General features: G+C 60.0%; 3 protein-coding genes across 16 annotated transcripts in view; 1 reads left to right on the forward strand and 2 right to left on the reverse strand.

The window, feature by feature from the left end:
- SPHK2 (sphingosine kinase 2) overlaps positions 1-2,503 on the forward strand; it is an 8,237-nt gene extending 5,734 nt beyond the window's left edge. For all 14 annotated transcript variants that reach the window (XM_047709886.1, XM_047709896.1, XM_047709887.1 and 11 more), the window contains 3 exons: positions 24-118; positions 209-324; positions 757-2,503. In XM_047709886.1, coding sequence (XP_047565842.1) covers positions 24-118; positions 209-324; positions 757-1,861 — 1,316 coding nt within the window. In that variant the 3' untranslated portion in view covers positions 1,862-2,503. The remainder of the gene's footprint in view (positions 1-23; positions 119-208; positions 325-756) is intronic.
- DBP (D-box binding PAR bZIP transcription factor) lies at positions 2,497-8,628 on the reverse strand. The gene is made up of 4 exons (XM_047709910.1): positions 7,789-8,628; positions 6,496-6,906; positions 4,633-4,844; positions 2,497-3,163 (listed from the first exon to the last, which is right to left on the reverse strand). Exons 1-4 carry the CDS (start codon positions 7,925-7,927, stop codon positions 2,948-2,950), a joined length of 978 nt encoding a protein of 325 aa, XP_047565866.1. The 5' UTR covers positions 7,928-8,628; the 3' UTR covers positions 2,497-2,947.
- A 362-nt stretch (positions 8,629-8,990) lies between these two features.
- CA11 (carbonic anhydrase 11) lies at positions 8,991-14,454 on the reverse strand. Its single transcript, XM_047709909.1, has 9 exons — positions 13,918-14,454; positions 13,755-13,829; positions 12,870-13,012; positions 11,097-11,282; positions 10,777-10,872; positions 10,539-10,611; positions 10,280-10,434; positions 9,907-10,072; positions 8,991-9,108 (listed from the first exon to the last, which is right to left on the reverse strand). Exons 1-9 carry the CDS (start codon positions 13,982-13,984, stop codon positions 9,083-9,085), a joined length of 987 nt encoding a protein of 328 aa, XP_047565865.1. The 5' UTR covers positions 13,985-14,454; the 3' UTR covers positions 8,991-9,082.
- Positions 14,455-14,573: the final 119 nt, after the last annotated feature.

Raw genomic sequence — 14,573 nt, forward strand, 5'->3', positions numbered from 1 at the left:
CACCTCCTGGTTCCCCACATCAGAACGGCAGAACCACGCCCGGGAGCTGGTGCAGGGGCTGAGCCTGAGTGAGTGGGATGGCATCGTCACAGTCTCAGGAGACGGGCTGTTGTTCGAGGTAGGGCAGGGGCACCCTGCCTGAGCGCTGGGGGACGCTGGAGCCTGGCCCTGGGACCAGGACCCAAGTGGCCGCTGTCCCACCCTGTAGGTGCTGAACGGACTCCTAGACCGCCCTGACTGGGAAGAAGCTGTGAAGACACCCGTGGGCATCCTCCCCTGTGGCTCGGGCAACGCCCTGGCTGGAGCTGTGAACCAGCATGGGGGGTAGGTGGGGTCCTGCCTCCACCAGCCCAGCACTGCAAGGGGAGGGGTGAGCCCTCCCGCAACCTGGCACGTCTGTCCCTACATCTCCCCCAGGCGCTCTGTGGTCGGTCAGATTGATCAGTCCTGGCTGGGATGCTCCCCACACTGCCCCTCTGCCCCAGACACGTCTGCCTGTCCGTTCCCGGCTGTGTCCCTTGTGCCCAGAACGGTGCCTGCCACACACAGGGGCACTGAGCGAATGCTTCACAGATGAGGGAGCAGACAGGGAACCCGGCTCAGTAAGAAGAGTCCATCCAGAGGCAGCCACATGGTCCCCCTGCTGTCTGCGTGCCCACTTTCCGAGTCTTTCTCCCGCCACCCTGTGCTCTGGGTCTCTCATGCCACCCCATTTACTCTTTCCCCGCCGGTGTTCGCCCGTCTCTGGCTGTGAAGGTTTGAACCTGCCCTGGGTGTCGACCTGCTGCTCAACTGCTCGCTGTTGCTGTGCCGGGGGGGCAGCCGCCCATTGGACCTGCTCTCGGTGACGCTGGCCTCAGGCTCCCGCTGTTTCTCCTTCCTGGCCGTTGCCTGGGGCTTCGTGTCAGACGTGGACATCCAGAGCGAGCGCTTCAGGGCCCTGGGAAGCGCCCGCTTCACACTGGGCACGGTGCTGGGCCTTGCCACCCTGCACACCTACCGCGGACGCCTCTCTTACCTCCCCGCTGCTGTAGAGCCTGCCTCTCCCGCCCCTGCCCGAGGCCTACCCCGTGCCAAGTCAGAGCTGACCCTGGCCCCTGCCCCGGCCCCAGCGCCGGCCCCGCCTGTGGCGCACTCACCCCTGCATCGCTCGGTGTCTGACCTGCCTCTGCCCCTGCCCCAGCCTGCCCTGACCTCGCCAGGCTCGCCTGAGCCCCTGCCCATCCTGTCCCTCAATGGCGGGGGCCCAGAGTTGGCTGGGGACTGGGGTGGGGCTGGAGATGCCCCACTGTCCCCAGACCCGCTGCTGCCCTCACCACCTAGCTCCCCTAAGGCTTTACTGTCACCCGTCACAGAGGGGGTCCCAGAAACGACAGCCTCCTCTGGGCTCGCACCTCCCACCCCTGATGTCCCGGGAGCTGCCCCAGGAGCCACTTCTGCCAGGGGCCCACCTGACCACCTTCTCCCTCCTCTGGGCACCCCACTGCCCCCGGGCTGGGTGACACTGGAGGGCGACTTTGTACTCATGTTGGCCATCTCACCCAGCCACCTGGGGGCTGACCTGGTGGCAGCCCCCCATGCGCGCTTTGACGACGGCCTGGTGCACCTGTGCTGGGTGCGTGCTGGCATCTCGCGTGCGGCGCTACTGCGCCTTTTTCTGGCCATGGAGCGGGGCAGCCACTTCAGCCTGGGCTGTCCGCAGCTGGGCTATGCCGCGGCCCGTGCCTTCCGCCTCGAGCCTCTCACGCCTCGCGGCGTGCTCACTGTGGACGGAGAGCAGGTGGAGTATGGGCCGCTGCAGGCGCAGGTGCACCCAGGCCTCGGGACACTGCTCACTGGGCCTCCCGGCCGCCGCACCTAACGAAGCTTGCAGCCCGCCAGGGGCGGGGCCAACATTCCGAGGAGGCGGAGCCTGGCCTAGGGGCGTGGCCTAGCTGCTAGCGGCAGGGCGCAGGGCGCAGGCCCCACACGCAGGAATCCCTGCCCCGTCTCAGGATTGCGCGCCCCCGGGGGACCAGAGGTAATGTTGGACGGAGTGTGGCCCTAACTCCAGGGGGTCGGTGTCATCCCGGTCACCGACCAACCGGCAGGCCCCAAGGGTAGTGCCTGACCAATGAGGGCGGGGCGCGGTCCAGACCTTCGCTCCCGGCTCGTGGGAGGCCAGGTCCGCTGAGGGCGGAGACTGTCTTACGCGTTGTCCAATGACGGGACCTGGCACGTACGGGCTGGGGAGGCCTTAGTTAATTGGCCAGTCAAGGCCCGGGTCTTGCCCTATCCACTCCGGTGCCTCCACTTAACTGGCCAATCAGCCCAGGAGGGGCAGGTTCCCCGGGGCGGACGCTCGGATTTGCACTAATGTTCCTCCCAAGCGCACCCCTCCCCCGCCGGTGGGGGCGGGGAAACTCCTTTCTTCAGTCTTCTGTCTCTTGTGCGTCCCCTGACCCTCATCTTCAAAGCAATTGAAAAGGTCTATGCAATAAAGGCAGTCGCTTCATTCCTCTCAGACCGTCGCCCCTTCTGCATCCGGCAGCCCGTGGGGGGATCCAATTCTAGGCGCTTCCAGTAGCTCCTGCCTTCTATGGACCGAAGCCCAGACCTACCCACAGACCGCGGCCAGTGTGACCCAATGGCCTTGAACTAGGGCCAGGAAGCTGCCTCCTCCCCCACAACAGCTGGCTCTGGGGTTCTCAAGATTTATTCAGGATGTGTGAACGGAGGCGGTGGGAGGATGGGGTCCCCGAAGTGGCAGGGGCACACACAGAGGACCCTCCCCGCCCCCGCGAGGGAGGGGGGGGGAGGCTCGCTTTTTCTTAAAAATATAAATGTATTTATCTGCATCATCACGTCCCTGGGCACCCAGCTGGCTGGCCGGTGGGCCACAGGGCGGGGAGGGAAGAGGGCGTCAGGGCGCAAGTCTGAGGCCGCCGGGCAGGGGCGGGGGACAGCCTCACAGGGCTCCGTGCTGGGCCTGGTAGCGGGACAGCACGGCGCGGTAGTGGGACAGCTCCTGGCGCACAGCCACCACTTCCTGCCGCAGCAGGGCGTTCTCCTTCTCCAGGAAGGCCGCCCGTACTGATATCTGGTTCTCCTTGAGCCGCCGGGCGTCTCGGGACCTCTTGGCTGCCTCGTTATTCTTGTACCGCCGGCTCCAATACTTCTCGTCCTGAGGGTGGGGTTTGAGAAGGCACTAAGGGCCAGGGGGAGCAGCCTTCCTTGTGCCTTCAAGGACCAGAGGACAGCTAAGAGACCCTCTTGGATGCTTCCTGCCAGCAAGTGGGATCCAAAGGATACCAGGGCTCTCCCGAGGATGGGTACCCAAGGGTCTGGTTGCTAAGGGGAGCAGGCCCCTAGCAACAGCTAAGGTGTGAGCTAGTTCTCCCCACTCCAAGCCACTGGGCTCCAAGTTTCCACTGTGCGAAGCGGACCCCACCACTCGGCTTGACAAAGGCCCTACAGTGAGCCCCTGGTTGCTAAGGATGCTTGTTCCCTGGCAACGGGGCCTTCAGGGTCTGAGGGCTTCTTCCAGTAAAAAGCACTGCTTAAATGTACCACCTTCTCAGATCCTGGTTGCTAAGGAAAGCCTAGGCTCCCTAGCAATGGGGTTTTGTGTCCCATAAATCCCAGAGCTGGGGCCTTTTGACCTCGTTGTCAAGGCAACCCCATCCTTCCCCAGCAGTCTGAGTGGTTCCAGTAACTGCAGCTGTCTCTGACCCTCTGGCCTTTGATAGAGGCCAGAGAGCTGCCTTCTCCCCCACAGGTCCCAATTGCTAGAAGAGCTGTCCCTCAGCAAAGAAGCCTATCCTGAGACCTCCCCACACCATTACACTTAGAGTTCTCCAGTCCTAGAATCTGGCTGCGGAGGAGGACCACTCCTTAGGAACGAGGGCCACCCAGAGGTCCACAAGATGCTCTCCTCCCACCCCCATGTCATTAAAGCCTAGTTCCCGCATACTAGGGCAAATCCAGTCCAGGCCCTGTGACAGGTCTAGACCACTGGTCTAGACTGGGTTTACAGGTCAGTCCTCAGTGTTTCAGGTAGTTATGGTGAAGTCCAGTGAGAGGAGCCCAGGCACCCCTTACTAGGGGAGACCCCAGAACTGGCAAAGCAGCAAGAAAAAAAAAATTCACTGCCCAGATCAGAATGTGGCTCTGGCTGCTAATGGGAACTCAAGGCCTCTCATCAATGAGCAGCCGAGGCCCAGAAAACAAGGCCCAGGGCTGGCAAAGTCTGCATCCCAGGCAGATGGAAGCACCCTGCAGAATGCCCCAAAGCAGAGGTCAAAGGACCAGACCCAGCCCAGCTAGCGGCTCAGAAGAAACAGACTGATGCTACTGCTAAGAGATGCTGTCCTTAGCAACAGGGCCTGGTCAAAGCTCTAAGCCTGTAGGAGTGGGCCCAGCAGGGCTGGCTGAGTCTGCATCCCACAATGATACCATCTTCGTAAATCTCAAGCCGAAACCTTGGTCTCCTTTGTGCCCCATGGCTGTGGACGACTGATGCTTGGCTGCAGGTTAAGAGAACCTGAGAGCTAACCGCAGTGAGAAGCCCAGGCCTGTCTGTGAAGAAAGGGCCATCCCTGGCTGTGGGACCTGTAGGGGCCATGCCTGCAGCCTACATCCGGCAGGGCTCACCTTCTGCTCCTCTGGCACCTGGATCTTCCGAGCCTTCTTCATGATGGGCTGAGGCTTCAGCTCCTCCTCTGAGAAGCGATGTCTCCGAGGGTCAAAGGTCTCATGGCCGGGAATGCTTGACAGGGCTAAATCAGCTGGGTCAGGTTCAAATGTCATCAGCACCTCCACGGTGTCTGGGTCCACCGGGCTGGGTGTGTCCCGGGAGGTCAGGCCTTGGGGAAACAGAATGTGCTTCCTGAGTGTGTATTTACTTGGGGGATGGGGGGTGGGGTTCACAAAGTACCCCCTGCTCAGGTATATCTTTGACCACAAGGAAGGCCCTAATGAGATCCACCACAAGGCCCGCCAGAGATCAACCTCTCTAATGTAAAACAGGAAGGTTCCAGAAGCTACAAAGGTGCTTAGACATCATGGAACCAATTCCACTTTCACAAACAGGGAAACAGGCCCAATGACAACTGACACGCCCTAAGTAACACACGAGTCTGTTCTATTGCTTCTGAAACCCCAGGCCTTCAGATTCGCAGCGTTAGCTCCTTTCCCATTATCTAGCCTGAATCCAGCCTACTGAATCCCTGACCAAAGCCTAGACTCCAAGGCTGTTCAGAAGAAAAAAATCCAGTGCATTGAAAAGACTTCAGGTGCGCCGCTTAACAGCTAACAGGCCCAGACGGGTAAGGGAAGAAAAGCAGAAATGAATGAGGTTTGGGGGAGGCTGGTTCAAGGGACGGGGTACGGGCGGCCTGTGCCTTTAAGAGCGAGCTTGCCGGGGTCAGCTGAGGATACAGGTTCAGGGCCAGTCACGTGTGGGCACCAGCTTTCCCGCCCCGCCCCCCCCACCTCCCCACCCCCCGCCACCGCCTTGGGCGCCCTCTAGTTCCCCAGGCCCCGCCCCCCTCCGCGTGACCGCGCGTGCGCGAAGTGAGGAGCAGGGAGGGAGGAGAGGACTCACGTGGCGCGGGAATGTGCGGCTGGGAAAGGGAGGGCCCCGGTTCTGCCCCGAGGTCCGGCCAGGGGCAGGTGTGTCCAGGAATTCCCAACCTGCTGTCTGCCCGTGGAGACCCCCAAGTGCCCGAGGAAACATACTTTTCCTTTTGCCCCCTGGGGTCTCTCAGCTCAAACCTCTCAAGCTCCAAAGATCCAGGCCCTCCTGGTGTCTGGGGAACACGGGCACAAACGGACCCCTGGACCTTCTCCCTCGCCACTGGGATACACATGATTCTGGGATCCCAAGCCCCTCCTCTCCCAGGAACATAGGAAGCTCTCGGTCTTCGCTGCAACAGAAGACCCAGAATGAAGATCCCCAACCTTTTCCCCTCTAGACGACTCCGGGACCCCGGGCCCTAGCTCCTCTCCACTGGAGGATCCAGCAGCTAGGGGTGCCAGTCTTTTATGTCCTGGTAAAACAGAAGTCTGTACCCAGACCTTGCTTTCTCCCCTATAGAGGGCCTAGAAGTTGCGGTCCTTCCCCAAGTCCACCGACTCCGCGCCCAGATTCCGGAGCGCAGTTCACTCCCCAGCAAATAATTCCGGTGTTCTGGGATCCCAATCCCGGCTCCTCGAGTATCGGGACCCTCTCTCCCCACGTCCCACAGAAAAGTCCTCACTACCGCCCCACAGGAAAGGCTTCCTAGAATTTGAGATCCCAAGTCCTTCGTCTCCAATGGATCCAGGAGACCCAGTCCCCGATGCATTACGGGACAAAGAATCCGGACTCCTCTCCCAACATCTCGCTCCTGCGTGGACCCAGCATTTGGGCGCACAATCCCAGCCCCACCATCCCGGGCCCAAGTGCCCCACAGCCCTGCCCCTGAAGCCCAAGCCCCGCCCCGCCAGGGTCCTGCCCCGCCCCCGCCGTCGCACCTGCGCGGTGGCCGCCCGCGGCCCCTAGGGCAGCCCGGGTGGGGGCGTGCCCCGGGGAGGAACGAGGGGAAGCTGAGCCGCAGGAACCCGGCCCCGGGGAGGGTGCGGGCGTGCGCACGGGCGAGGGCGTCGGTGAAGGGCCGCCGGGGGGCGGGGGGCTGGGCGGGAGCCCGTGCTCCAGCAAGAAGGCGTCCAGGTCCACATACTCCACGTCGCCGAACGGCAGCGTCCGCTCCCACAGCAGCGGCGCCAACAGACCCGGTCCAGGCGCGGCCCCCGGGCGGCCCCGCGGGGACCCGCCGCCCACCACTGCCCCAGCTGGGGCATCCGCCGGGCTCGCCGTCTCCAGGCCGGGCCCGGGGACCGTGGCTGCCGGCGGAGCCGCCTTGCGCTCCTTTTCCTTCAGGAGACCTGCGGGCCAGGGAATGAGCGGGCGAGGTGGGAAGAAAGAGATGGACAAGAGACCCCAGGACAGAGATACACGAAGAAAGGGGAGACAGAGACCCACAGGGCGGAGATCCAGAGAAAGAGGGAACAGGCGGGGGAGAGGGAGAGACAGGAGAGAAGGCAAGGACCCAAAGAGAAGAGACCCAGAGAGAGAAGGCACAGACGTGGGCGGCACAGACAGAGGGGGACAGAAACCGAGAGAGGGACAGAGACTCAGAAAGAAGGGAGGATAGGGACCCAGAGAGGGGTAGGACACAGACCAGGGAAGGGATAGATACACAGAAGGGGGACGGAAGTTCAGACAGAGGTAGGTGGAGGGTTGGGCAGGTGAGAGGAGAAAAAATGACAGTTCTGTAATTTCTCTGTAGCCTACCCCCTTGCTCACTGTGGCCTCTTCTCCCCACCCCCACACCATGTAAGGGGCAGGAAGGGGCTCTATTCCTGGGGCACAATCCTCATCCCTAGATTCCATGTGACCCCAGGAGGCCCCGCCCAAGCCCGTGTCACTACCGTGTGAGCATCCGACACACCCCCTCCCTCCTCCCTGGACCCCAGGGGTCCAGACGCTCAGGACCAAAGAATGCGGGGGGCTGGGGCCCAGACTCTCAGGTCCTCGGAGAGGAGGGCTCTGGGGGACTCCTGGGTCCTCCTCTTGGACGGGCTTGAGCGCAGGTACTTTTGGATCCTAGGTGCTGAGAGATCTAGGGGCCTAAACACCTTAGTAACTGGGCAGATGACGGTTGGAAGATGGACTCCCGGCACGTAAGAGGCAGCCCCCCGCCCCAGCACTTGAATCCCTGAGAGAGTAGGGTGTCTGGGTTAGGATAGAGGGGGGCTAGAACTCACAGCTGGCTGGCTCTTTGGTTTTGCTGGTCCCCTGCAGAAGGCTCCGCAGCCCAAGCAGCGCTCCCCCGCCAGGGGGGGCCCCGGCTGGGCCGCCCAGCAGCAGGGGGGCCGGGGTCCTGTCGCTCACGGGCCGCGCCATCACCGGGCACCTGCCCGCAGGCTCACGGGCTCATGGAGAGGCGAAGAGCCGGCCTGCCAGTTAGCGGCACACTCCAGTGGTTCGGGCAAGTACCTGCCCAGGGGCTGGCGAGCGTAGCTTGCAAGCCTCCAGTATCCAGAACACCGCAAATCCTAGGAGTGACGGGGATTTGCAGTCCTCAGTGCAGAAACGTGCAACTCAAGAGGGTCCCTGGAGACCATGCAGTCTGAGTGAGGGGTTGATCAAATCAGGCAGCCGGTTCTTTGCAGTCCAGAGTTCCAGGGGACACAAGGCGCTCCTTCTACACGGTGGGCAAGCCTGGCTCTTGCAAAATCTGCAGCTCTCTCAACGGAAGGCGCTCTGCAATCTGCACCAAGAGGTGTGCGCGGAGGGGCGGGGGAGTGGGCAAGAGGAGGCGGCCGCCTTGAGGCGTGGCCAATGCAAACTTCTTTCGCGGAAAAAAAAAAAAAAAAAAAGCCAAACCAAAACACCCGACGCCACAGCGCGCACCCCTCCTCTCAGCCCCCGCCAGCTTCTTGGGCCGAGCACCCCAGCCGCGTGCCGCCCTCCGGCTGAAAGCGCGGGCCAATCGCGTCTTGACCCCTCGAGACGCACGGCCAATGGGACCCCTGGATCCGCCAAGGCCCGGGAGGGCGCGTGAGGGGTTCCGTGCGAGAAGTTGCCGTGCCTTTAGGTGGGAGGCGGGACCCTGACCTACATTTGCCCAATGGGAGACGGCACTGGGGGCGGGACCGTGACCCATTTCGGGCCAATGAGGCAGACGGGAGGGGGAAGCACATGGCTCTGCGCGTGCTGCCCGATGGGGAGGGTGAGTTGGGGGGGGTAGTAAAAGAGCCGAGGCTTAAAGGAGCCGCCAGTGTAAACGAGGGTTTGGGGAAACCGGAAGCCAAAAAAAAAACAAAAAAAAACAAAACAAAACAAAACGAGCAGTGCGGTTTAGGAAGACGGAGATTGGTTTCTAGAAGAAGGCTGCTGTTCTTCATGAACTACCCAAATGTTTCCCCGCCGCGCCTAGAATCAGACCACTAAGAAACAGGAAGTATTCTGTCCCTTTAATAGCTTTGTTTTGGGGGTGACTCCCCTCCCCGTGTTGGGAGGCTTGGAAAGGACAGGCACAATCCTCGATGGGGAGTCTCAGCGACCATGGGGGGCACCATCCACTGTAAGACAGACGACAGCGGTGGGGGAGCGTTAGTTTACGGCACGAGAGGTTGCACCCTGCAAGAGGGTTTGCGGGAGTCGGGGCCTGGGCCGCGGAGGGCTCTACCACGGAGGCTGCGAATGGGGAAGCCGGGATGTACCAGGTCGAGAAACTGGGGGAAACGGTCAGATTCTGGACCGGCACTGGTTTTTAACCAGCAGGAGGCAGCAGGAGGGTGGAATAGGAGGGTGGACGTCCAGCTTCAGCATCAGACTGAACTACGCGAAGGTATTCTTGGGGTGGGGGTGGGAGGGTCTGGGCCATACCACGTTGAGAAGCTAGCTGAGTGGCTGTGAGATCACAGGGTCCAAGCACCGGGAGGCAGTAGAAAGGGGAGGGGACCGTACCATGTTGATTTTCAGGAAGGGGTGTGTGTCAGATTATGGAACAGCCTGTTCCATACAGGTGTACCACACCGAAACAGGGAAGGGATCCGGGCTGTACCATTTTGGAAAGCCGTCGTAATAAAAACCACGGCCCAGTGGGAAGCCAGGGAGCTCGGGTTATATACCAAGTTGCAAGTTGCAAGCAGTGGAGAGGAAAGACAAATCACGGACCAGCAATGGTCTCTGGCGTGGAGGTGGACTGTACCATGTTGACACATAGAGGGGAGAAAGAGCGAGTGCGAGCTCAGGAGGCTGGACCTTACAGAAACGGCAAAGGGGTGGGTAGGACTATATCATGTTGAGAAAAGAAGGGGACACACATAGGCGGGTTAGACCAAGACGTGGGGGGAGGGGTGCAGACCGGACCATACCATGCAGGCGGTAGTTGGGGCCTCGGCAGCGCCTCTCGGGGTGCCGCGGGTCCCTGTTGCCCCTCAAAGCCCTGTGGGCCAAGGGCTGCAGGGGCCGGCCGTTACCGCTGAGGCTCTGGAAGATCTGGGACGGAGGATTCTGGCTCAGGAGTCTCAGGGAGTGCATCTGCCGCGGAAGGGGGTGGGAAACTGAGAGTGAACGGTGAGCGGTCACGGTGAATGGCCACAGAGGAAGCCCCGCCCCTGGGGCAGGTAGGCGGGGTCTTACTCGGCCCCGGAGAAAAGTAAGGAGGAAGGAGGGTAGGAGAGGTCAAGAGCGAAGCCCAGGCCACAGAATGGGTTAGCCGGGCTGGAGGGGGCAGACAGAAGTCACCTGGAGGGAGGTGATATTGAGGGCCCGGTCAATGAGGATCCAGGTGACAGTCTCTGAGCAGGGAGGGGTGCTGAGGGAGCCCTGATAAGTGATGAAGCCGAAGGATTCGGGGAACAGGAGCTCCAGGCTCAGGTCTTGAAGAAAGTAGGCATCATCTGCAGCAATACCGGGATAGAGTGAGGAGCAGGACCCCTCTTGAACTCCCCTCCTGTGCACACACAGCTCCCCATCCCCTCCACCCAATGCACCAGGTACTTACTCTTGTAGGAGATGCGGGTGATGGTGTCCCGGTTAAGGAGGCGGCTGAGGAAGGGGTTCGAGCTGCCAGCCACCTGTGTGGGGGTACAAGGTGAGGAGGTAGGAATCCAAAAGTCCCAAGTCCAAGTTCCCAATCCTCCCTCCCCCAGGACCCAGGAGTCTGGGCCACCCAGACGCCCTCTTCCCCAGACTAGATTCCAGAATTCCCCTTCGTCCTTTGGGATCTCGCCTGGGCTCACATTGACGAAGAGGCTGAGAATGGCCAGGCCATTGGGGCCCCGGGAGGCGGCGCTGAAGTTCCCGTAGAGTTCTTGGTTGAAATGGATGAGCTGTACCTGGGAGGGGAGCACAGAGTGGGGTTCCCCCAGTAGAAGGGGAGGAGAGAATGGGTGCAGCTCTGGGCCCTCAGGGTCCCAAGGCAGGTTAAAGATTAGTGCTTGGGTGGGGATGCAGCGGTTCTGCAAAGGAGGGTGGGGTGAGGCATTAAGAAAAAGGTGAGGTGGGAGGAATTGGGTCAGCTCTGGGTGAAGGTCAAGGGTCAGAGGTCAGTGGCCACCACCTCAGCAGAGAAGCCCTGGTGGTTGATCTGGTGTTCAGAGCCAGCTCCATCACGTGCTCCAAAGAGCAGTCGCAGTTCACTGAGTCGGTGGCTGTAGAGGAGGGGACCCCCAGACACATTGACCACGGGCCGTGGGGCAGGCAGGAAGGAGACATGGCGGCCGGTGTTGTACAGTGTTCCCCGGAGCTGTAGGAGAAGAGGAAGCCGTCACAGGGACAAAGAGGGAAGGTCTTTTCCCTCCTGTGTTCCACTCCTACATTTCCTGCTTCCACCAAGCATTTAATCATTCAGCACAGCCTGGAACATCAGTTACTTCCCAGGGTCTGTTCTGGCCCCGTGATAGGTGCTCAATATCGGTGCATTTATTCAACTCACAGATATTTATTGAGCTGCTACTATGTGCCATGGATGCCAGGAAGAGAGCAAGGAACAAGTAGGCAAAAACCCTGGGCCTCATGGAACTCGTGTCCTAATGGAGCCGAGGCAGACAATAAATAATGAATTACGTAAGTAACTGCTTAATTAATTACACCTTATGCTCAAGCAGGGAAGAACTGAGAGCTCTGAGAAGGTAACATGGGAAGCCCAGCCTAGACTGGGGTGGGGGGTGGGGAGATGAGGAAAGGCCTTCATGAGAAAGTGACATTTGAATGGAGACCCAAAGGATAAGTAGGAATTTGTTGCAAAGGAGAGAAGGGTATTCCTGGAAGAGGAAACAGCAAGTGCAAAGGCCCTGAGGTAGCCTGTTTCAGTGCTAGTGCAGGGGCCTGTGGGACCAGTGTCTGGTGAACGGAGAGGTGACAGGAGCCAGATGGTACAGGGCCTTGTGGACAATGATGGAATGTTTTGTATTTTTATTTAAATAATTAAAAATAAATACATCTATATGTATATGTGTGTGTGTGTGTGTATACATACATACATATAAATTTATATGTATCTAAAATCTCAGACCTGGCACAGTGCCTGGAACATGGTACTTGCTGTTTAAATCTGATAGTATTACTTCTCCCGATAGGAATATTTTGAGCAGGAGAGTGGAATGCTCTGCTTTGTGTTTTTAAACATCCCTCTAGCTGTGGGATGGAGAATGGACTGCAGAAGGCAGAGAACCAGGCTAGCTAGCACCCTGTGGCACTAGTCCAGGGGCAAGCTGATGGTGGGGGAGTCGGAGGAGACACAAAGTGACAGGATCCAAATGATATTGAGCAGGGAGATGAAAAAGGACCCAGAATGGACAGGGGAATGAGGGCAAGAATGGGTTGGGAATAGCCCCAGGCTTCTGGCAGGGGCAGGTGACTGAAGAGGGGTGCCAACTCTTATAAGAAATGGGATTGCAAAGTGCGCATGAGCCTAGATGCTAGGACCACACTACCTGGGTCTGAATCCCAGTGCTGACCCTCTAGCTGTGTGACCTCAGACAAGTAACTCAATCTCTCTGTGCCTCAGTTTCTGCATCCTTAAAATGAGGAGAACAATAGCCTCTATCTCATGGGGTGCTTGGGAGGATTAGCAGGCTTATCAGGCTTTTTAAAACCATGCCTGGCCGGGGAACAGTCTGTGTTACCATTGCTTTTACAGACACGGAAAAACTAGGGAGCCATGTTTGGAGAAGGAAGAACAGGTGATCCATATTAGAGTGTAAGGAGCCTCCTTTCCACCCAGTGTCTACCTCTCCTTACCCCGGGGCGGGGGGCCTTCCACCTCCGCACCCCACCCCCACTCGTGCCCACCCCCAAGAGATTTGGTGACCCCTCCCACCAGGCCCCTTACCTTCTCTCCCCCAGTGCTGAGTCTCAGTGGGGGCAGAAAGGGGTCATAAAGGACCCTCTTCAGTTCCACATCCACAGGGCTCTGCCGCTTCCCCACAGCACACAGACTCCAGGCTGCATTCACTAGGCCCCAGAAGGGAGGCCCTGGAGGCAGGGGTGGGGCAGGGAGGAAAGGGAGTCAGAGATAGGACTGGATCCCAAAGCTGGGATCTGCTGAGAAGGCTGTGTTTTGGACTCCCAGATCCCAGGACAGGAAGGGCAGGGGATGGGGACTCCTGGGTCTGAGGGAGGAGGGGGCTGGGAATCCAGAATCTTGGGTCCTAGAAGAATCTTGGAGGAGTTTCCAAAGATCATCTAGCCTCCTCCTTAACCAAACCTACCTTCAATTAAGTCATGGGGGAAGGAACTACAACTCCCAGCAGGCCTGAGGGCTGCCAGCCTACCCATCCACTGCCTGCCTGCCCCAGAGCCCATGGGAGTTGTAGTTCTTTCCACTCTCCCTTGTCCCACAGCTGGATAATGAATGTACGGGGGAGAGGAGTTGCAGGGGCTGGACAAGGCCGGGGACCCGACCAATGAGCCTCTGGTTCCCAGCACAAGCCAGTCCTACCTGCCTCTTTCCCTGCAACCCCCCACACACTCTCTTTTGCACCCCCACACTCCTTCCTTCCACTCACTCCCACTCACTACTTGAAATGCGCATATATAATGTCCCGTGGTGAGCTGCTGGGGTTCAGAGGCTGGGGCCGACTCTGGAGGGAGGAAGGGAGGGAGGAGGGAAGGAAGGGGCTGGGACTCCGGGGTCCTTCGAGGAGGACAGGGCTCCTGGGTCTGAGGAAGGAGGCACCCTGCAGCCCCGAGTCCTGGGTCCCCGCCCTGGCTGCACCTGGCACGAAGTTTCCCTGGAGATTATCCTTGTAGCTCCACCAGTCCTCGGGGTCAGGTGCAGGTCCAATGTGAGCTGGGGAGAGAGCAGCCTGAACCCCTCCCCTTGGTACCCCACCCCCACCTCTCCCGCGGGGGCTCCCGCCCCAACCCCCCGGCCTTACCTGCCGCCCCCAGTGCGGCCCAGAGTACCAGCGCCCTAGGAGCGCTCAGACGAGCAGCAACCCCCATCCCTGGGAGGCCTCTGAGCAACCCCCTCCCAGTGTCCTGGCCCCTCTCTCAGCTACTCCTTCCCCGCTCTGTGGGACCCTGTCCCTCCAGGACTTCCAGCCTGCCTCTCCTCCCTACAGGGAGTCCCGTTCCCCAAACACCGAGGCAGCAGGGAACTGAGACCCCCCAAATACACTCCTCTCCGCTCTCCCAGCTCTCTGTGCCTCTCCTCCTTCCTTTCCTCTTTTCCCCAACCCTCCAGCCTCCCTCTACCTCCCGATCTTCCTACCCCTTTCTCTGCCTCCTGCTTCTCCCCGGGGTTACCTCCTGGTTTCTAATCCACACCCCCTCTTCGCTCTCTTTTCTTCAGCTCCCCGGAGCCACCTAACCCCATGTCTCCATCCTGCTTCTCTCCTCCTCCCGGTCTCCCTCCTCTCCAGCTTCTTTTTCGCCCAGTCTCCCCACCTCCTCCTCTTCTGCCTCTCCTGTTTCTCCGTCTCTCTCTTCCCTCGTCCCCGCTCCCTCCTCCCCCTCCCTCTCTGATCTCTCTCTGGGTGTTATTTAATTTTTTTTGCCGTTGTTGTTGGGGGGGGCGGCGGGTGATCTCACA

The sequence above is a fragment of the Lutra lutra genome, chromosome 17 (assembly GCF_902655055.1).
Source record: "Lutra lutra chromosome 17, mLutLut1.2, whole genome shotgun sequence".
In the NCBI taxonomy this organism is placed as follows: Eukaryota; Metazoa; Chordata; class Mammalia; order Carnivora; family Mustelidae; genus Lutra; species Lutra lutra.